The 23,478-nt window shown below is 47.2% G+C and overlaps 1 protein-coding gene across 1 annotated transcript in view; it reads right to left on the bottom strand.

Moving 5' to 3' along the window:
- Window positions 1-23,478, bottom strand: part of HSPA9 (heat shock protein family A (Hsp70) member 9) — a 324,302-nt gene that overhangs the window by 119,270 nt on the left and 181,554 nt on the right. Inside the window, exons 14-15 of the mRNA XM_069199318.1 lie at window positions 20,132-20,249; window positions 19,380-19,474 (exon numbers count right to left, since the gene is read on the bottom strand). Of these exons, the coding sequence (XP_069055419.1) occupies window positions 19,380-19,474; window positions 20,132-20,249 (213 nt within the window). The remainder of the gene's footprint in view (window positions 1-19,379; window positions 19,475-20,131; window positions 20,250-23,478) is intronic.

Below are 23,478 nucleotides of genomic sequence, written 5' to 3'. Positions count from 1 at the left end.
CTTTCTGGTTGAGTGTGCCCTTGGTGTAATGGGCAGCTGTCGTTTAGCTTTAAGGTAGCAGATTTGGATGCATTTAACTATCCATCTGGCTATACCTTGTTTTGAAATTGGGTTTCCTGCATGAGGTTTTTGAAATGCAATAAAGAGTTGTTTAGTCTTTCTGATGTTCTTTGTTCTGTCAATGTAATACATTAATGCTCTTTTGACATCTAATGTATGTAGTGCCCTTTCAGCTACGGTATCTGGCTGTGGAAAGAACACTGGAAGTTCCACTGTTTGATTTAGATGGAACGGTGAAATAACCTTTGGCAAAAATTTAGGATTGGTCCTTAGGACGACTTTATTTTTGTGTAGTTGTATAAAAGGTTCCTGTATAGTAAACGCCTGAATCTCGCTTACTCTTCTTAGGGAAGTAATGGCGATGAGAAATGCCACCTTCCAGGTTAGGAACTGTATGTCGCAGGAGTGCATGGGTTCAAAAGGTGGACCCATAAGTCTAGTTAGGACAACATTTAGGTTCCATGAAGGAACAGGTAGTGTTCTTGGTGGTATAATTCTCCTAAGGCCCTCCATGAATGCTTTAATGACTGGTATTTTATATAGGGAAGTTGAATAGGTAGTCTGCAGGTATGCAGATATTGCTGCAAGGTGAATCTTAATGGAAGAGAAAGCTAGGTTAGATTTTTGTAAGTGAAGCAAGTAACCCACTACATGTTCTGGAGTTGTGTGTAATGGTTGTATTTGATTAATATGGCAGTAGCAAACAAACCTCTTCCATTTACTTGCATAGCAGTGCCTGGTGGATGGCCTTCTTGCTTGTTTTATGACTTCCATACATTCTTGGGTAAGTTGTAAGTGCCCGAATTCTAGGATTTCAGGAGCCAGATTGCTAGATTCAGCGATGCTGGATCTGGGTGTCTGATCTTTTGGTTGTGCTGTGTCAACAGATCTGGCCTGTTGGGCAATTTGATGCAGGGTACCACTGATAGGTCTAGCAGCGTTGTGTACCAGGGTTGCCTTGCCCAAGTTGGTGCTATCAATATGAGTTTGAGTTTGCTTTGACTGAGTTTGTTTACCAGGTAAGGAAGGAGAGGAGGAAAAGCGTAAGCAAATATCCCTGACCAGTTCATCCATAGGGCATTGCCTTGGGATTGTGTAGGAAGTTGGCTCTGTATGTGCTATTTCAAAGTAAGGAATAGCATGCACAGAGTCCAAGGGTTCCCCTTAGAGGTAAAATAGTGGTAAAAATAGATAATACTAATGCTCTATTTTGTGGTAGTGTGGTCGAGCAGTAGGCTTATCCAAGGAGTAGTGTTAAGCATTTGTTGTACATACACATAGACAATAAATGAGGTACACACACTCAGAGACAAATCCAGCCAATAGGTTTTTATATAGAAAAATATCTTTTCTTAGTTTATTTTAAGAACCACAGGTTCAAATTCTACATGTAATAGCTCATTCGAAAGGTATTGCAGGTAAGTACTTTAGGAACTTCAAATCATCAAAATTGCATGTATACTTTTCAAGTTATTGACAAATAGCTGTTTTAAAAGTGGACACTTAGTGCAATTTTCACAGTTCCTGGGGGAGGTAAGTTTTTGTTAGTTTTACCAGGTAAGTAGGACACTTACAGGGTTCAGTTCTTGGTCCAAGGTAGCCCACCGTTGGGGGTTCAGAGCAACCCCAAAGTCACCACACCAGCAGCTCAGGGCCGGTCAGGTGCAGAGTTCCAAGTGGTGCCCAAAACACATAGGCTAGAATGGAGAGAAGGGGGTGCCCCGGTTCCGGTCTGCTTGCAGGTAAGTACCCGCGTCTTCGGAGGGCAGACCAGGGGGGTTTTGTAGGGCACCGGGGGGGACACAGGTCCACACAGAAATTTCACCCTCAGCGGCGCGGGGGCGGCCGGGTGCAGTGTAGAAACAAGCGTCGGGTTCGCAATGTTAGTCTATGAGAGATCTCGGGATCGCTTCAGCGCTGCAGGCAGGCAAGGGGGGGGTTCCTCGGGGAAACCTCCACTTGGGCAAGGGAGAGGGACTCCTGGGGGTCACTTCTCCAGTGAAAGTCCGGTCCTTCAGGTCCTGGGGGCTGCGGGTGCAGGGTCTCTCCCAGGCGTCGGGACTTTAGGTTCAAAGAGTCGCGGTCAGGGGAAGCCTCGGGATTCCCTCTGCAGGCGGCGCTGTGGGGGCTCAGGGGGGACAGGTTTTGGTACTCACAGAATCAGAGTAGTCCTGGGGTCCCTCCTGAGGTGTCGGATCGCCACCAGCCGAGTCGGGGTCGCCGGGTGCAGTGTTGCAAGTCTCACGCTTCTTGCGGGGAGCTTGCAGGGTTCTTTAAAGTTGCTGGAAACAAAGTTGCAGCTTTTCTTGGAGCAGGTCCGCTGTCCTCGGGAGTTTCTTGTCTTTTCGAAGCAGGGGCAGTCCTCAGTGGATGTCGAGGTCGCTGGTCCCTTCGGAAGGCGTCGCTGGAGCAGGATCTTTGGAAGGCAGGAGACAGGCCGGTGAGTTTCTGGAGCCAAGGCAGTTGTCGTCTTCTGGTCTTCCGCTGCAGGGGTTTTCAGCTGGGCAGTCCTTCTTCTTGTTGCAGGAATCTAATTTTCTAGGGTTCAGGGTAGCCCTTAAATACTAAATTTAAGGGCGTGTTTAGGTCTGGGGGGTTAGTAGCCAATGGCTACTAGCCCTGAGGGTGGGTACACCCTCTTTGTGCCTCCTCCCAAGGGGAGGGGGTCACAATCCTAACCCTATTGGGGGAATCCTCCACCTGCAAGATGGAGGATTTCTAAAAGTTAGAGTCACCTCAGCTCAGGACACCTTAGGGGCTGTCCTGACTGGCCAGTGACTCCTCCTTGTTATTCTCATTATTTTCTCCGGCCTTGCCGCCAAAAGTGGGGCCTGGCCGGAGGGGGCGGGCAACTCCACTAGCTGGAGTGTCCTGCTGGGTTGGCACAAAGGAGGTGAGCCTTTGAGGCTCACCGCCAGGTGTGACAATTCCTGCCTGGGAGAGGTGTTAGCATCTCCACCCAGTGCAGGCTTTGTTACTGGCCTCAGAGTGACAAAGGCACTCTCCCCATGGGGCCAGCAACATGTCTCGGTTTGTGGCAGGCTGCTAGAACTAGTCAGCCTACACAGATAGTCGGTTAAGTTTCAGGGGGCACCTCTAAGGTGCCCTCTGTGGTGTATTTTACAATAAAATGTACACTGGCATCAGTGTGCATTTATTGTGTTGAGAAGTTTGATACCAAACTTCCCAGTTTTCAGTGTAGCCATTATGGTGCTGTGGAGTTCGTGTTTGACAGACTCCCAGACCATATACTCTTATGGCTACCCTGCACTTACAATGTCTAAGGTTTTGTTTAGACACTGTAGGGGTACCATGCTCATGCACTGGTACCCTCACCTATGGTATAGTGCACCCTGCCTTAGGGCTGTAAGGCCTGCTAGAGGGGTGTCTTACCTATACTGCATAGGCAGTGAGAGGCTGGCATGGCACCCTGAGGGGAGTGCCATGTCGACTTACTCGTTTTGTCCTCACTAGCACACACAAGCTGGCAAGCAGTGTGCCTGTGCTGAGTGAGAGGTCTCCAGGGTGGCATAAGACATGCTGCATCCCTTAGAGACCTTCCTTGGCATCAGGGCCCTTGGTACTAGAAGTACCAGTTACAAGGGACTTATCTGGATGCCAGGGTCTGCCAATTGTGGATACAAAAGTACAGGTTAGGGAAAGAACACTGGTGCTGGGGCCTGGTTAGCAGGCCTCAGCACACTTTCAATTGTAAACATAGCATCAGCAAAGGCAAAAAGTCAGGGGGCAACCATGCCAAGGAGGCATTTCCTTACACAACCCCCCCCCAAACGAAAGAGGATGAGACTAACCTTTCCCAAGAGAGTCTTCATTTTCTAAGTGGAAGAACCTGGAAAGGCCATCTGCATTGGCATGGGCAGTCCCAGGTCTGTGTTCCACTATAAAGTCCATTCCCTGTAGGGAGATGGACCACCTCAACAGTTTAGGATTTTCACCTTTCATTTGCATCAGCCATTTGAGAGGTCTGTGGTCGGTTTGAACTAGGAAGTGAGTCCCAAAGAGGTATGTCTCAGCTTCTTCAGGGACCAAACCACAGCAAAGGCCTCCCTCTCAATGGCACTCCAACGCTGCTCCCTGGGGAGTAACCTCCTGCTAATGAAAGCAACAGGCTGGTCAAGGCCATCATCATTTGTTTGGGACAAAACTGCCCCTATCCCATGTTCAGAGGCATCAGTCTGCACAATGAACTGCTTAGAATAATCTGGAGCTTTGAGAACTGGTGCTGAGCACATTGCCTGTTTCAGGGTGTCAAAGGCCTGTTGGCAGTCCACAGTCCAGTTCACTTTCTTGGGCATTTTCTTGGAGGTGAGCTCAGTGAGGGCTGTCACAATGGATCCATATCCCTTCACAAACCTCCTGTAGTACCCAGTCAAGCCAAGGAATGCCCTGACTTGAGTCTGGGTTTTTGGAGCTACCCAGTCCAGAATAGTCTGGATCTTGGGTTGGAGTGGCTGAACTTGGCCTCCACCTACAAGGTGTCCCAAGTAAACCACAGTTCCCTGCCCTATCTGGCATTTGGATGCTTTGATAGAGAGGCCTGCAGATTGCAGAGCCTTCAAAACCTTCCTCAGGTGGACCAGGTGATCCTGCCAGGTGGAGCTAAAGACAGCAATATCATCAAGATAAGCTGTGCTAAAGGACTCCAAGCCAGCAAGGACTTGATTCACCAACCTTTGGAAGGTGGCAGGGGCATTCTTTAAACCAAAGGGCATAACAGTAAACTGATAATGCCCATCAGGTGTGGAGAATGCTGTCTTTTCTTTTGCTCCAGGTGCCATTTTTATTTGCCAGTACCCTGCTGTCAAGTCAAAGGTACTTAGAAATTTGGCAGCACCTAATTTATCAATGAGCTCATCAGCTCTTGGAATTGGATGAGCATCTGTCTTGGTGACAGAATTGAGCCCTCTGTAGTCCACACAAAACCTCATCTCTTTCTTTCCATCTGTGGTGTGAGGTTTGGGGACTAAGACCACTGGGCTAGCCCAGGGGCTGTCAGAGCGCTCAATGACTCCCAATTCCAGCATCTTGTGGACTTCCACCTTGATGCTTTCCTTAACATGGTCAGACTGTCTAAAGATTTTGTTCTTGACAGGCATGCTGTCTCCTGTGTCCACATCATGGGTACACAGGTGTGTCTGACCAGGGGTTAAGGAGAAGAGTTCAGGAAACTGTTGTAGGACTCTCCTACAATCAGCTTGCTGTTGGCCAGAGAGGGTGTCTGAGTAGATCACTCCATCTACTGTACCATCTTTTGGGTCTGATGACAGGAGATCAGGGAGAGGTTCACTCTCTGCCTCCTGATCCTCATCTGTTACCATCAACAGATTGACATCAGCCCTGTCGTGGAAGAGCTTAAGGCGGTTTACATGGATCACCCTTTTGGGGCTCCTGCTTGTGCCCAGGTCCACCAAGTAGGTGACCTGACTCTTCCTCTCTAGTACTGGGTAAGGGCCACTCCATTTGTCCTGGAGTGCCCTGGGAGCCACAGGCTCCAGAACCCAGACTTTCTGCCCTGGTTGGAACTCAACCAGTGCAGCCTTTTGGTCATACCAAAACTTCTGGAGCTGTTGGCTGGCCTCAAGGTTTTTGGTTGCCTTTTCCATGTACTCTGCCATTCTAGAGCGAAGGCCAAGTACATAGTCCACTATGTCCTGTTTAGGCTCATGGAGAGGTCTCTCCCAGCCTTCTTTAACAAGGGCAAGTGGTCCCCTTACAGGATGACCAAACAGAAGTTCAAAGGGTGAGAACCCTACTCCCTTCTGTGGTACCTCCCTGTAAGCGAAAAGCAGACATGGCAGGAGGACATCCCATCTCCTTTTGAGTTTTTCTGGGAGCCCCATGATCATGCCTTTTAATGTCTTGTTGAATCTCTCAACTAAGCCATTAGTTTGTGGATGGTAAGGTGTAGTGAATTTATAAGTCACTCCACACTCATTCCACATGTGCTTTAGGTATGCTGACATGAAGTTGGTACCTCTGTCAGACACCACCTCCTTAGGGAAACCCACCCTGGTAAAGATACCAATGAGGGCCTTGGCTACTGCAGGGGCAGTAGTCGACCTAAGGGGAATAGCTTCAGGATACCTGGTAGCATGATCCACTACTACCAGGATATACATATTTCCTGAGGCTGTGGGAGGTTCCAGTGGACCAACTATGTCCACACCCACTCTTTCAAAGGGCACCCCCACCACTGGAAGTGGAATGAGGGGGGCCTTTGGGTGCCCACCTGTCTTACCACTGGCTTGACAGGTGGGGCAGGAGAGGCAAAACTCCTTAACCATGTTGGACATATTGGGCCAGTAGAAGTGGTTGACTAACCTCTCCCACGTCTTGGTTTGTCCCAAATGTCCAGCAAGGGGAATGTCATGGGCCAATGTTAGGATGAACTCTCTGAACAGCTGAGGCACTACCACTCTCCTAGTGGCACCAGGTTTGGGGTCTCTGGCCTCAGTGTACAGGAGCCCATCTTCCCAATAGACCCTATGTGTTCCATTTTTCTTGCCTTTGGACTCTTCAGCAGCTTGCTGCCTAAGGCCTTCAAGAGAGGGACAGGTTTCTTGTCCCTTACACAGCTCTTCCCTTGAGGGTCCCCCTGGGCCTAAGAGCTCAACCTGATAAGGTTCAAGTTCCAAAGGCTCAGTTCCCTCAGAGGGCAGAACTTCTTCCTGAGAAGAGAGGTTCCCTTTCTTTTGCTGTGTTGCAGTTGGTTTCCCAACTGACTTTCCTGTTCTCTTGGTAGGCTGGGCCATTTTTCCAGACTCCAGCTCTACTTTTTCACCCTGTGCCTTGCATTGTGCTCTCGTTTTCACACACACCAGTTCAGGGATACCCAGCATGGCTGCATGGGTTTTTAGCTCTACCTCAGCCCATGCTGAGGACTCCAGGTCATTTCCAAGCAGACAGTCCACTGGGATATTTGAGGAGACCACCACCTGTTTCAGGCCATTGACCCCTCCCCATTCTAAAGTAACCATTGCCATGGGATGTACTTTTCTCTGATTGTCAGCGTTGGTGACTGTGTAAGTTTTTCCAGTCAGGTATTGGCCAGGGGAAACCAGTTTCTCTGTCACCATGGTGACACTGGCACCTGTATCCCTCAGGCCCTCTATTCTAGTCCCATTAATTAAGAGTTGCTGTCTGTATTTTTGCATGTTAGGCGGCCAGACAGCTAGTGTGGCTAAATCCACCCCACCCTCAGAAACTAGAGTAGCTTCAGTGTGGACCCTGATTTGCTCTGGGCACACTGTTGATCCCACTTGGAGACTAGCCATACCAGTGTTACCTGGATGGGAGTTTGGAGTGGAACCTTTCTTGGGACAGGCCTTGTCTCCAGTTTGGTGTCCATGCTGTTTACAGCTATGACACCAGGCCTTTTTGGGATCAAAGTTTTTACCCTTGTACCCATTGTTTTGTGAAGAGGCTCTGGGCCCACCCTCCTGTGCAGGTTTTTGGGGGCCTGTAGAAGACTCTTTACTATTTTTAGTTTTGGTTGTCTCATCACCCTTCTGCTGGGGAGTCTTCGTGACCCCTTTCTTTTGGTCACCCCCTGTTGAAGTCTTGGACACCCTTGTCTTGACCCAATGGTCCGCCTTCTTTCCCAATTCTTGGGGAGAAATTGGTCCTAGGTCTACCAGATGCTGATGCAGTTTATCATTGAAACAATTACTTAACAGGTGTTCTTTCACAAATAAATTGTACAGCCCATCATAATTACTTACACCACTGCCTTGAATCCAACCATCTAGTGTTTTCACTGAGTAGTCAACAAAGTCAACCCAGGTCTGGCTCGAGGATTTTTGAGCCCCCCTGAACCTAATCCTGTACTCCTCAGTGGAGAATCCAAAGCCCTCAATCAGGGTACCCTTCATGAGGTCATAAGATTCTGCATCTTGTCCAGAGAGTGTGAGGAGTCTATCCCTACACTTTCCTGTGAACATTTCCCAAAGGAGAGCACCCCAGTGAGATCTGTTCACTTTTCTGGTTACACAAGCCCTCTCAAAAGCTGTGAACCATTTGGTGATGTCATCACCATCTTCATATTTAGTTACAATCCCTTTGGGGATTTTCAACATGTCAGGAGAATCTCTGACCCTATTTATGTTGCTGCCACCATTGATGGGTCCTAGGCCCATCTCTTGTCTTTCCCTCTCTATGGCTAGGATCTGTCTTTCCAAAGCCAATCTTTTGGCCATCCTGGCTAACTGGATGTCCTCTTCACTGGGGCTATCCTCAGTGATTTCAGAGGTGTTGGTCTCTCCTGTGAGGGAACCAGCATCTCTGACTATTATTTTAGGAGTCAGGGTTTGAGGGACCCTGTTCTCCCTAGATAGGACTGGTAGGGGGGAATTGTCCTCCAAGTCACTATCCTCTTCCTCTGAGTTGCCACCCTCAGAGGGGTTGGCCTTTTCAAACTCTGCCAAAAGCTCCTGGAGCTGTATTTTGGTAGGTTTGGGGCCCATTGTTATTTTCTTTAGTTTACAGAGTGACCTTAGCTCTCTCATCTGTAGATGGAGGTAAGGTGTGGTGTCGAGTTCCACCACATTCACATCTGTGCTAGACATTATGCTTCTAAAAGTTGGAATACTTTTTAAGAGACTAAAACTGATTCTAGAATCTAATTCAAACTTTTACAAACTTTTAAACTCTAAAAGAACTGCTAAACAGGATCTAACACAAGGCCCTAGCAGGTCTTTTAAGAATTTAGAAAACTTTTCAAATTGCAAAAATCAATTTCTAATGACAATTTTGGAATTTGTCGTGTGATCAGGTATTGGCTGAGTAGTCCAGCAAATGCAAAGTCTTGTACCCCACCGCTGATCCACCAATGTAGGAAGTTGGCTCTGTATGTGCTATTTCAAAGTAAGGAATAGCATGCACAGAGTCCAAGGGTTCCCCTTAGAGGTAAAATAGTGGTAAAAATAGATAATACTAATGCTCTATTTTGTGGTAGTGTGGTCGAGCAGTAGGCTTATCCAAGGAGTAGTGTTAAGCATTTGTTGTACATACACATAGACAATAAATGAGGTACACACACTCAGAGACAAATCCAGCCAATAGGTTTTTATATAGAAAAATATCTTTTCTTAGTTTATTTTAAGAACCACAGGTTCAAATTCTACATGTAATAGCTCATTCGAAAGGTATTGCAGGTAAGTACTTTAGGAACTTCAAATCATCAAAATTGCATGTATACTTTTCAAGTTATTGACAAATAGCTGTTTTAAAAGTGGACACTTAGTGCAATTTTCACAGTTCCTGGGGGAGGTAAGTTTTTGTTAGTTTTACCAGGTAAGTAGGACACTTACAGGGTTCAGTTCTTGGTCCAAGGTAGCCCACCGTTGGGGGTTCAGAGCAACCCCAAAGTCACCACACCAGCAGCTCAGGGCCGGTCAGGTGCAGAGTTCCAAGTGGTGCCCAAAACACATAGGCTAGAATGGAGAGAAGGGGGTGCCCCGGTTCCGGTCTGCTTGCAGGTAAGTACCCGCGTCTTCGGAGGGCAGACCAGGGGGGTTTTGTAGGGCACCGGGGGGGACACAGGTCCACACAGAAATTTCACCCTCAGCGGCGCGGGGGCGGCCGGGTGCAGTGTAGAAACAAGCGTCGGGTTCGCAATGTTAGTCTATGAGAGATCTCGGGATCGCTTCAGCGCTGCAGGCAGGCAAGGGGGGGGTTCCTCGGGGAAACCTCCACTTGGGCAAGGGAGAGGGACTCCTGGGGGTCACTTCTCCAGTGAAAGTCCGGTCCTTCAGGTCCTGGGGGCTGCGGGTGCAGGGTCTCTCCCAGGCGTCGGGACTTTAGGTTCAAAGAGTCGCGGTCAGGGGAAGCCTCGGGATTCCCTCTGCAGGCGGCGCTGTGGGGGCTCAGGGGGGACAGGTTTTGGTACTCACAGAATCAGAGTAGTCCTGGGGTCCCTCCTGAGGTGTCGGATCGCCACCAGCCGAGTCGGGGTCGCCGGGTGCAGTGTTGCAAGTCTCACGCTTCTTGCGGGGAGCTTGCAGGGTTCTTTAAAGTTGCTGGAAACAAAGTTGCAGCTTTTCTTGGAGCAGGTCCGCTGTCCTCGGGAGTTTCTTGTCTTTTCGAAGCAGGGGCAGTCCTCAGTGGATGTCGAGGTCGCTGGTCCCTTCGGAAGGCGTCGCTGGAGCAGGATCTTTGGAAGGCAGGAGACAGGCCGGTGAGTTTCTGGAGCCAAGGCAGTTGTCGTCTTCTGGTCTTCCGCTGCAGGGGTTTTCAGCTGGGCAGTCCTTCTTCTTGTTGCAGGAATCTAATTTTCTAGGGTTCAGGGTAGCCCTTAAATACTAAATTTAAGGGCGTGTTTAGGTCTGGGGGGTTAGTAGCCAATGGCTACTAGCCCTGAGGGTGGGTACACCCTCTTTGTGCCTCCTCCCAAGGGGAGGGGGTCACAATCCTAACCCTATTGGGGGAATCCTCCACCTGCAAGATGGAGGATTTCTAAAAGTTAGAGTCACCTCAGCTCAGGACACCTTAGGGGCTGTCCTGACTGGCCAGTGACTCCTCCTTGTTATTCTCATTATTTTCTCCGGCCTTGCCGCCAAAAGTGGGGCCTGGCCGGAGGGGGCGGGCAACTCCACTAGCTGGAGTGTCCTGCTGGGTTGGCACAAAGGAGGTGAGCCTTTGAGGCTCACCGCCAGGTGTGACAATTCCTGCCTGGGAGAGATGTTAGCATCTCCACCCAGTGCAGGCTTTGTTACTGGCCTCAGAGTGACAAAGGCACTCTCCCCATGGGGCCAGCAACATGTCTCGGTTTGTGGCAGGCTGCTAGAACTAGTCAGCCTACACAGATAGTCGGTTAAGTTTCAGGGGGCACCTCTAAGGTGCCCTCTGTGGTGTATTTTACAATAAAATGTACACTGGCATCAGTGTGCATTTATTGTGTTGAGAAGTTTGATACCAAACTTCCCAGTTTTCAGTGTAGCCATTATGGTGCTGTGGAGTTCGTGTTTGACAGACTCCCAGACCATATACTCTTATGGCTACCCTGCACTTACAATGTCTAAGGTTTTGTTTAGACACTGTAGGGGTACCATGCTCATGCACTGGTACCCTCACCTATGGTATAGTGCACCCTGCCTTAGGGCTGTAAGGCCTGCTAGAGGGGTGTCTTACCTATACTGCATAGGCAGTGAGAGGCTGGCATGGCACCCTGAGGGGAGTGCCATGTCGACTTACTCGTTTTGTCCTCACTAGCACACACAAGCTGGCAAGCAGTGTGCCTGTGCTGAGTGAGAGGTCTCCAGGGTGGCATAAGACATGCTGCATCCCTTAGAGACCTTCCTTGGCATCAGGGCCCTTGGTACTAGAAGTACCAGTTACAAGGGACTTATCTGGATGCCAGGGTCTGCCAATTGTGGATACAAAAGTACAGGTTAGGGAAAGAACACTGGTGCTGGGGCCTGGTTAGCAGGCCTCAGCACACTTTCAATTGTAAACATAGCATCAGCAAAGGCAAAAAGTCAGGGGGCAACCATGCCAAGGAGGCATTTCCTTACAGATTGTTTGTGTGGGTATCTGGATGCGAAGTTTTGGCATTTTGCGTTCTCCCTTGTCGCAAACAAGTCTATCTGAGGTGTTCCCCAGAGTTTGAAATAAGTGTTCAGTATTTGGGGGTGAATTTCCCATTCGTGGACCTGTTGGTGATCTCGAGAGAGATTGTCTGCGAGTTGATTTTGTATCCCTGGTATAAACTGTGCAATTAGGCGAATTTGGTTGTGAATTGCCCAATGCCAATTTTTTTGTGCTAGCAGGCTTAACTGCGTGGAGTGCGTCCCTCCCTGCTTGTTTAGATAATACATTGTTGTCATGTTGTCTGTTTTGACGAGAATGTATTTGTGAACTATTATTGGTTGGAAAGCTTTTAGTGCTTGAAAAACTGCTAGAAGTTCTAGGTGATTGATATGCAGTTTTGTTTGATGTACGTTCCATTGTCCTTGTATGCTGTGTTGATTGAGGTGTGCTCCCCACCCTGTCATGGAAGCATCTGTTGTTATTACGTATTGTGGCACTGGGTCTTGGAAAGGCCGCCCCTTGTTTAAATTTATGTTGTTCCACCACAGAAGCGAGAGGTAAGTTTGGCGGTCTATTAACACCAGATCTAGAAGGTGACCCTGTGCTTGAGACCACTGTGATGCTAGGCATTGTTGTAAGGGCCTCATGTGCAGTCTTGCGTTTGGGACAATGGCTATGCATGATGACATCATGCCTAGGAGTTGTAATACCATCTTTGCCTGTATCTTTTGTGTTGGATACATGCGTTGTATGATGGTGTTGAAATTTTGAATTCTTTGTGGACTTGGAGTGGCTACTCCTTTTGATGTGTCTATTATGGCTCCCAGGTATTGTTGTACCTTGCGTGGCAGAATTTTGGATTTTGTGAAATTGACGGTGAACCCTAGTTTGAAGAGGGTTTGTATGATATGATTTGTGTGATTTGAGCACTCTATTAACGAATGGGCTTTGATTAGCCAGTCGTCTAGATATGGGAACACATGTATTTGCTGCCTTCTTATGTGTGCTGCGACCACTGCTAGACATTTGGTAAAGACTCTTGGTGCGGTTGTTAATCCGAAAGGCAGTACCTTGAATTGGTAATGTATTCCTTTGAATACAAACCTTAGGTATTTCCTGTGCGATGGGTGTATTGGTATATGGAAATAAGCATCCTTGAGGTCTAAAGTTGCCATGTAGTCGTGCAGTTTTAGCAATGGCAATACTTCTTGTAGTGTGACCATGTGGAAGTGGTCTGATTTGATGAAAGTGTTCACTACTCTGAGGTCTAGGATTGGTCTCAGCGTTTTGTCCTTCTTTGGTATCAGAAAGTACAGTGAGTAAACTCATGTGTTTATTTGTGTGTTTGGCACTAATTCGATTGCATTCTTTTGCAATAGTGCCTGCACTTCTATCTCCAGGAGATTGGAATGGTGTGTTGTTAAATTTTGTGCTTTTGGTGGTATGTTTGGAGGGAATTGTAGAAATTCTATGCAATAACCATGTTGGATAATTGCTAGAACCCAAGTGTCTGTAGTGATTTCCTCCCATGCTTTGTAATGATGACCTATTCTTCCCCCCACTGGTGTTGTGTGGAGGGGGTGAGTGACATGTGAGTCATTGTTTAGTAGTAGGGGTTTTGGGGCTTTGAAATCTCCCTCTATTTCTAGGGAATTGCCCTCCTCTATATTGTCCCCGAAAACCTCCTCTATACTGTCCCTGGTAAGTGGACGGTGTTGCTTGTGAGGTGCTGGCTTGTGTGCTTTGACCCCGAAACCCCCCTCGAAAGGGCGTTTTACGGAATGTGCTGTAATTCCCTCTGCTCTGCGGGGAGTAGAGTGCGCCCATGGCTTTGGCAGTGTCTATCTTTTTTGAGTTTCTCAATCGCTGTGTCCACTTCTGGACCGAACAGTTCTTTTTCATTAAAAGGCATATTGAGAACTGCTTGTTGAATCTCTGGTTTAAATCCAGACGTTCGGAGCCATGCATGCCTTCTGATAGTTACAGATGTATTAATTGTCCGTGCAGCTGTATCTGCAGCGTCCATGGAGGAACGTATCTGGTTGTTGGAGATGGTCTGTCCCTCCTCAACCACTTGTTTTGCCCTATTTTGGAAGTCTTTGGGCAGATGTTCAATGAGATGTTGCATCTCGTCCCAGTGGGCTCTGTCATAGCGCGCAAGTAGTGCCTGGGAGTTCGCGATGCGCCACTGGTTTGCAGCTTGTGCTGCGACTCTCTTACCAGCTGCATCGAACTTGCGGCTTTCTTTATCTGGGGGTGGTGCATCTCCAGATGTGTGAGAGTTGGCCCTTTTCCTAGCTGCTCCTACAACAACAGAGTCTGGTGGCAGCTGTGTTGTGATGAAAACCGGGTCCGTAGGAGGCGGCTTATACTTTTTTTCCACCCTTGGTGTGATTGCCCTACTTTTGACCGGGTCCTTAAATATGTCTTTTGCGTGCCGGAGCATACCAGGGAGCATAGGCAGGCTTTGGTAGGAGCTGTGGGTGGAGGAGAGTGTGTTGAACAAGAAATCATCCTCGACCTGTTCTGAGTGGAGGCTTACGTTGTGAAATTGTGCTGCTCTAGCCACCACCTGAGAGTACGCGGTGCTGTCTTCTGGTGGAGATGGTTTTGTAGGGTATGCCTCTGGGCTGTTATCTGACACTGGGGCGTCGTATAGGTCCCATGCGTCCTGGTCTTGGTCACCCTGGCTCATGGTGGTGTGAGCTGGGGAGTGTGATGGCGTTTGTGCTGGTGAAACGTTAATCACGGGCGGAGGAGAGGGTGGTGGTGTAACTCTTTTCACCACTTTTGGTTGTGGTGCTTGTTCCGTCTGGAACTCCAACCTTCTCTTTCTCCTAATGGGGGGAAGGGTGCTTATTTTTCCTGTCCCCTGCTGAATGAAGATACGCTTTTGCGTATGGTCCACATCAGTTGCTTGTAGCTCTTCCTCAAACCTATGCTTTTGCATTTGGGAGGTTAGCGAGTGCTCTTCTGTATAAGAGCCCGAAGCTGGGTCGCTTGCAGTTTGTTTCGGCATCGAAACTTTGTCTGCGTGTTTTTTCGGCTCAGAGGTGACTTTTTTCCTTTTCGGGGCCGAAACCTCTCGGCGTCGATCTGTTTCGGTGCCGCTGTCTCGGCGTCGAGCCGTGTCCACACCGGCATCTCGGTGTCGAGGCTTGTCTCCAGCACTTTCTCGGTCCCGAGAAGGCTGCGTGCCGGTGTCTCGACCGGAGTCGGACGATCTCGGCACTGTTTGGGCCTTTTTCGGTGCCGACGGTCGGTCACCGAATTTATGGGTCGAGCCATGGCCTGGTGGCAGTGGCGTCCCCTGGGCCTTGTAAATGTTTCTTTGTGTGGTTTTCGACGTCTTACTCACGGTTTGTGTATCGTCGAATCCTTCGGAGTCTGAGTCTTGGATCGAGAAGGTACCTTCCTCTTCCTGTTCCTCGAACTCCCGTTGGGCTGTCGGTGCGGACGCCATTTGAAGTCTTCTGGCTCGACGGTCTCGGAGTGTTTTTCGGGACCGGAACGCACGACAGGCCTCGCAGGTGTCTTCGCTGTGCTCAGGTGACAGGCACAGGTTGCAGACCAAGTGTTGGTCTGTGTAGGGGTATTTATTGTGGCATTTGGGGCAGAAACGGAACGGGGTCCGTTCCATCGGCGTTCCTCAGCACGCGGTCGGGCCGACCAGGCCCCGACGGAGGATCGAAAAACTACCCCGAAGGGCACCGGAGCTCTTCGATCTTCGATGCGGTGTTGAATCTAAGTACGCCGATCCCGAACGCAACAATACCGACGAAAATCTTCCGAAATTAACTATTTTTTCCGTTCCGAAACTCGGAGCGACAGGAACACGTCCGAACCCGATGGCGGAAAAAAAACAATCGAAGATGGAGTCGACGCCCATGCGCAATGGAGACAAAAGGAGGAGTCACTCGGTCCCGTGACTCGAAAGACTTCTTCGAAGAAAAACAACTTGTAACACTCCGGCCCAACACCAGATGGCGAGCTATTGCAGAACATGCGTATCTACAGCGACAGATGCCATCGAACTTTCTGTTTAACATGCTCATTGAGAATGATAAGTCCCTAGCTGGCACTTCAACTGAGAAGTTAGTAGATAGCTCACACTCTGACTTAAGGGAGCCCCTTGAGGGAGGTGTACAGGGTTCTCTTCCCAATCTGCTCCTTAGCAGACCTCCTAGCAATGCTGGTAGTAATAGAAGCTCTCATCATAGTAGAAATGCTTTTGTTCGTGAAGGCCAGGTTGTTAGAGTGCAAAGTGTTAGGGACAGGTCTCCCTCTGTTAATTCCAACATATCCTCGGTGTCCAAGCATTCCCAACCCACCCACCCTGAAGACAACATGTTAGAAAGGGAACTCAAAAAGTTGAGAGTGGAAGAGACCAGACTGAAGCTTAAACAGCAACAGCTGGCTCTAGACAGGGAATCCCTAATAAGGGATAACTGGACCTGGCACAAGGTGTAAGTACCTCTGGTACCCACTACAAGCCAGGCCAGCCTCCTACACTACCCCTCAAAGCCAGTCACACCTATTTCCAAAGGGAGAGTGTGTTACCTCGTCTCCCAAAGGAAATCCTTTGTTCTGCTTTCCTAGGCTTGATCAGGAGGGCAGAAACCAGTCTGAGGGGTGGCAGCAGCCAGGCTGCCTGGGAAAACCCTGTAAGACTGGTATTAGCAAAGCTGTGGGTCCTATAAAGGAGCCCCAGCGTGCATGAAATCTTACAACCAATACTGGCAACAGTATTGGGGTATGATTCCAACATGTTTGATACTAGCTGGACATAGGTAGTGACTTAAGTCCAGTACATATATAAAATGGCGTCCCGCACTCACGAAGTCCAGTAAAATGGGGCTGAGTTAGTGGGGGAACCTCTGCTAGTGCAGGGACGCCCTCACACACAGGAAGCTGCATCCTGCCCTCTGGGCTGAGAGGGCCTACAACAGGGGTGACTTAGTGACCTGGTGTAGTAACCTGTAGTGAAACTGGGTGCGTGCATCCAGTTCACGTAGACTGCAATGGCAGGCCTGCAGAACCCTTTGCATGGGCTCCCTGTGGGTGGTAGAATAACTGCTACATCCCATAGGGATCCCCTCAAACCATAATGCCCTGGGTACGTAGGTATCATTTACTAGGGACTTACATGGGGGCATCAGTATGCCAATTGTGGGGATAAAAGGTTAGTAGCAACCAAATTTAGAGGACAGCGCATAATCACTGGGGTCCTGGTTAGCAGGATGCCAGTGAACACAGTCAAACACACTGACAAACAGGCAGAAAATGGGGGTAACCATACCAAGAAAGACGGCACTTTCCTCCAATACTTGCTATATCTCTGGCTTAAAACCTGAAGCCCTTAGCCATGCAGGTCTCCTAATAATGATTCTGGTGTTGGCTCCCCTTGCTGCTGTATCAGAGGCATCTAGAGCAGATCTGATTTGGTTATTACAAATATCCTGTCCTTCAGCTACTATTTGTTGTTACCTTTTTTTGATGCTCTTGTGGAAAGATACTGCAACAAGTCTTCCATCTGATCCCAATGAGCTCTGTCGTACCTTGCTAGGAGTGCTTGAGAGTTCGCAATCCTCCAATGGTTAGCAGCTTGAGTTGCCACCCTTTTACCTGCTGCATCAAATGTGCAACTCTTTGTCTAGAGGAGGGGCATCCCCTGTAGACTGGCTATTAGCTCTCTTTCTTGCTGCGCTGACCACTAAAGAGTCGGGTGGTAGTGGTGTTCTAATAAAAACTGGATCAGAGGGTGCATGTTTATATTTTTTATTGACCCTAGGTGTAATGATTTTTGATTTTACTGTTTTTTGAAAAATATCTTCAGCATGTTTAAGCACGCCTGGGCGCATAGGGAGACCCCGTTACTCTTTATGAGTAGACGTTAAGGTGACAAAAAATCTTCCTCAATGGGATCCGTATGTAATTGTACATTACTATACGCAGCTGCCCTGGCTATAACCTGATTATAAGCAGTGGTATGGGGAGATGGCCTTGCCTGGTGTAAATCAGGATCATTGGGAAGAATGGGATCTGTGTCATATATATTCCATGGATTTACATCTTCTTGAGGATCGGATAAATGATCCCTATGTGGTGAAACAGAATTGTAGAGAGAATTGTGTAGATGAAATTGGTGGTGGGGGAGCATCAGATGGTGGAGAAGCAGGAAAGGAAGGAGGATGTGGTGGTGAAGGCTGCTGTGGTGCCTTTTGTTTCTCCTTTTGTTTAAACATTTTAGTAGGTGGACGCCCAGCTTCTAAAGTTTCTTGTAAAGTTCATTTTCTTTTGATTGTTGGAAGCCGGAGAGGCTATGATTCTTCCTGTGTCCTTATGTATATGGATCTTTCGCTGCTTAGCATCCATAAACTCCAATATGGTCTGGACGTCTGATGACTCCTCAGAAGCTGGAGCATATCTGACAACAACAGATTTCAGCTCCGAAAGTTTACAAACCGAATTCTCGAGTTGAGCTGAAAATGTTGACTCCGAAAGTGTTTCTTTTTTTGGCTCTGAGGTGGAAGAGTCAGATTTTTGGCTCAATACCGAAACAGAGGTGGCATGCTGTTTGTTGTGTGCCAAATGCACCCTCGTCTTGTTTTGGTGCCGAACCAGAGGGTAGGTCATCCAAATTTATTTTTCGGGTCCGACCATGGCTCGAAGGCAGTGGAGGACCGAAGAGCAATTCAGAAGTCTTTAATTGTCTTTGGGTGGTGGGACAACACTTGTGTACTCACGTACTGCACCAGTGGGATGGATTGGCTATCGACATCGGAATCTCGATCCGAATCGGAGTTGCAATGGAAACAGTTGCCTGTTGTGCTATTTCTTCTTGCGTGTTTGTCCCCGAAGATGTCAGGTGTGTGCTCTGACGACTTGGACGCCATCTCCATTCGAAAAGCTCTTCGATCCCTACGTGTCTTTTTGGATCAAAACAAACAGCAAGCGTCAAGTTTTTTTTCTCTGTGATCCGGAGACCGGCAGAGATTGCACACCAACTGTTACTCGGTGTAAGGAAATTTGGCGTGACAGAGGGCAAAACCGCAACTGAGTACGTTCCATCAGCCTAACATATTTCGACAACAGCACGTTGAAGTACACCCAAAAAGGCAGAGGTCACCCCTAAGGTTGTGTAATTGACACCAACGATTACAATCGAATCAACTATAAGAGTGGAAAACGAGATCTAAACTATACCGACGTTTGTAGAAAGGGAGAGAAGTTCAGATAATACCGAACCGAGATCTACCGGAGCGAGGGAAAACACGGCCAAACCAGACGGCGGAAATAAAAAAATCTAACAAAGGACTCTATGCCCATGCACACTATCACTGAGGAGGAGGAGTCACGATCTCAAAAACCTTCTTCAAACAAAAACAACTTTTAACACTCCGAGCCCAACACTAGATGGGGGATTTATGCAAAGCATGTGTATCTACAGCTACACATGCCATCAAACCTAAATCTCCAAACATTTGGGATATAAAGGCTAATAAGAAAATGTGTATGACAAGAACAGCCTAAAAGCAGATTAGGCACAGGGAATGCAGGTTGCCTAAACACTGATACGATCGGCCTGAAGCTTGATGGTTAAGTCACAGTGAATCCCAATATGAATTTGAGAGTGGGTAATGCCCACCTTAATTGTTCTAATTATTTGGGATTCAAGGTCCTATATTATACACAGACAATATTTTTAAAAGATCAGGGCACAGTCTCAAATCCAACACACTGATCAGAAAAGTAAGAACATCAAAAGGTACCTTTCTTCGCCTATCTTCTTCAGCAAATTTCTCTGCATTTTTCACCATGTTCTCAATGTCATCTTTGCTTAGACCACCAGAAGACTGAATAACAACTGAAATTAAAAATATACATTTTAACACATTCAAAGTGGCTCTGAAATACTGAAATGATCTGCAGACTAGAACTGTTCTCATCTTTCCAGCAAGGAATACCAGTGCACACACTAATTTGCTTGCATTTCTTTATTTCTTCTATGTTAAATATTGACATCAAGCACAACATGCAGAGAACATGTGTTAGAGGAGTGGAAACCTGAGGCATTAACTTGAAGTTTAGTGTTTAATACAACATAATTGTGAGGACTTTGAAGAGTTTCTAATGAGAAGATTATTAACAACCCATTCTCCTTCCAACAACACCCACCTTCAAATCCCAATTGTTTCCCCATTTAAGAATTTGACAATTTCTAAACCTTCTCTCAAGCAATGAAACATACATATAAGGGCTAAGGTGTATATAGGTGCTATATAAGAAAACAATTTAACAGGGACATTGGCTGTACATAAAGAAAAGCAAGAAAGGCAAGACAGGCACTATGATACGGAGGGAGGAGGGATACCCGGAAGAGTATCAGTATTTGGTAGCAATTAATCTCTTACTATGGCTGCTCAGCTTTGGTACTGTCACCATTTTGGGATTCAAATGGATGGATGTAGGACATAAGAGCAAATCTAACAATAAAAAAAAAAAAGAAGAAAAAAAAACTTACTTTGCTGCTCACGGCCTGTTCCCTTGTCTTTGGCTGAAACATGGACAATCCCATTAGCATCAATGTCAAAAGTGACCTCAATCTGCGGAACACCACGTGGGGCTGGTGGAATTCCTACCTGTAAATTACAGTTCCATTAAAGAAAAAATAAATAACGCTGCACCATTCCAAGGATTTATATATTTAACATAAAAACAACGTTAGCAGGGTGAAGGGCCACCATTATCAGGACTGTGAAACAAATAGTTCAACATTGACATTAAAGTTATAAGTTTCTGAATTTTACGGTCCATATCAAGAAGAGACTAGTCATTGTCACTGAGAGCTGAATCAACAGATGAGATAAAGGGAAACATCATCATCTACCCTCCAGATATTCACAGGGAAGAGTGCTATTAAGTTGCATGGAGTTGAAAAAGTTAAGCTACTGAATGTGGGACATTTCTTAAATGGGGTATATGAACAGATAAGAGAATAACCAATGTTACAGATCGAAATAAATGCTTTTCTGCCAACTGTTTATTTACATTTCCATGAATACAGAACAATGAGCATACAACAAGCTGCTTCCAGTTGTCATATATACTAGATTGACATGCAAGTTAGAGTACGTTCTGCAGAACTTGTTAATTGGGAGATCCTTAGAGTATGCGTTACGGAACAGTAATGAGTTTATACTTCAAATGTTAGGACCATACAAGTGATGCCCCTACACCTCACAAACATCTGTGGGCATCAAATGGAATTAAATGCTGCACACCCATAGCTATTCATGGTTCCAAATAAATGTTATTTTGACCATCTGCTGTCATACACGCCAGCTAGCAGCTGTAGGGTGGTGGTGGAGTTGGTGGGGTTTAATGTGGATTTTAAGAAACTCCAAGTAAACCAACCTGATTCTGATAAGTCCGTTCAGTCTGCAGAAAAGTTTTAAACTGAATAAAATTCACAACCTCAAAATACCAAGTAGGTTTATTGTTCATTGCATACTGCTTATTCAGACATTCACACATATACACCTTGCCATCTTTTGGACTCTTTTAGGGGTTCCAATGCCACTTTGAAAACTCTCCAAGTCATTTGTAAATTCCCCAGACAAAACCTTGCAGTCACCACTTCATCTCCTTCCCACTGGCCCACCCTTATCCCTCTAGCATACGTATCCCATATGCCCCTCCTACATAATGTATTTTTTCCTCCAACTTAATGTTTTGCCTACCAAGTACTATGTGTATTTTACACAGATTTACAACTGATCACCAGAGTAGATCTCAACTCACATGAGCAGATACTTATTGGAACAAATTTATCATATGGGTTTGGAGTTCTTGAAGTCGAACATGAAATACTGAGATGCTTTTTTGTGTTACCAATGACACCATGAGAAACTGATAAATTGATTACCCCTTAAGTTATCATACTGAATTGCAAAACACAAGTTGGCTAGCCAGGAAACTTGACAATTGATAAATGAATAAATAAAAGGCTTTGATTACCTAAGATCCAAAAGGTTGACAAATGTCATTTTTCTATCTTAAATCAGACTGAAGTGTGAAGCAGAGTAATACTTTGAACACTTGGGGCAGGACCAGGTGTTAGTCAAGTTTACAGTACCATTTTGATTAAAATTACTCTGCATATATTCGATGTGCTCTACTGTGTATCCCCTTCCTCAACTGCTCTTCTCTTCTCTTCCTAATTTTCACCTTTCCTTTATTTTTCCTTCTTCTGTCCTAAGATTCCTTTCATGGCTTAAGTAGAAACAGAAAACAGAGTACCACAATTCCTAACCCAACTAGTTTGTGTTTTAACACTTCATTCATTTGTGGCGGAAACTACCTTTATAAAACAGTTCGGCTGAGCAGGAATCTGAATTTAGTAATGTATTTGTGGTGTGTATCTGTAAAGAAATGGCTCCCTGTTGCAGTTACCCCCCACTTTTTGCCTGATACTGACTTGACTGAGAAGTGTGCCCCAGCACCAGTGTTCTTTCGCCTAAAATGTACCATTGTTTCCACAACTGGCACAACCCTGGCACCTAGGTAAGCCCCTTGTAACTGGTACCCCTGGTACCAAGGGCCCTGATGCCAGGGAAGGTCTCTAAGGGCTGCATGTCTTATGCCACCCTAGGGACCCCTCACTCAGCACAGACTCACTGCTTGCCAGCTTGGGTGTGCTGGTGGGAGAAAATGACTAAGTCGACATGGCACTCACCTCAGGGTGCCATGCCAACCTCACACTGCTTGTGGCATAGGTAAGTCACCACTCTAGCAGGCCTTACAGCCCTAAGGCAGGGTGCACTATACCACAGGTGAGGGCATATGTGCATGAGCACTATGCCCCTACAGTGTCTAAGCAAAACCTTAGACATTGTAAGTGCAGGGTAGCCATAAGAGTATATGGTCTGGGAGTCTGTCAAAAACGAACTCCACAGCACCATAATGGCTACACTGAAAACTGGGAAGTTTGGTACCAAACTTCTCAGAATAATAAACCCACACTGATGCCAGTGTTGGATTTATTAAAAAATGCACACAGAGGGCATCATAGAGATGCCCCCTGTATTTTACCCAATTGTTCAGTGCAGGACTGACTGGTCTGTGCCAGCCTGCTGCTGAGAGACTAGTTTCTGACCCCATGCGGTGAGAGCCTTTGTGCTCTCTGAGGACAGAAACAAAGCCTGCTCTGGGTGGAGGTGCTTCACACCTCCCCCCTGCAGGAACTGTAACACCTAGCAGTGAGCTTCAAAGGCTCAAGCTTCGTGTTACAATGCCCCGGGGCACTCCAGCTAGTTGAGATGCCCGCCCCCTGGACACAGCCCCCACTTTTGGCGGCAAGTCCAGGAGAGATAATGAGAAAAACAAGGAGGAGTCACTGGCCAGTCAGGACAGCCCCTAAGGTGTCCTGAGCTGAGGTGACTGACTTTTAGAAATCCTCCATCTTGCAGATGGAGGATTCCCCCAATAGGATTAGGGATGTGCCCCCCTCCCCTCAGGGAGGAGGCACAAAGAGGGTGTACCCACCCTCAGGGCTAGTAGCCATTGGCTACTAACCCCCCAGACCTAAACCCGCCCTTAAATTTAGTATTTAAGAGCTCCCCAGAACCAAGGAACTCAGATTCCTGCAACCTAAGAAGAGGACTGCTAAGCTGAAAAACCCTGCAGAGAAGATGGAGACACCAACTACTTTGGCCCTAGCTCTACCGGCCTGTCTCCCCACTTCTAAAGACACTGCTCCAGCGACGCTTTCCCCAGGACCAGCGACCTCTGAATCCTCAGAGGACTGCCCTGCTCTAAAAGGACCAAGAAACTCCCGAGAACAGCGGCCCTGTTCACCCAAGACTGCAA

This window comes from Pleurodeles waltl, chromosome 7 (genome assembly GCF_031143425.1).
Source record: "Pleurodeles waltl isolate 20211129_DDA chromosome 7, aPleWal1.hap1.20221129, whole genome shotgun sequence".
Lineage (NCBI taxonomy): Eukaryota > Metazoa > Chordata > Amphibia > Caudata > Salamandridae > Pleurodeles > Pleurodeles waltl.
Note: the sequence above shows the minus strand (reverse complement) of the source record. Positions and strands in the feature narration are given on the sequence as shown.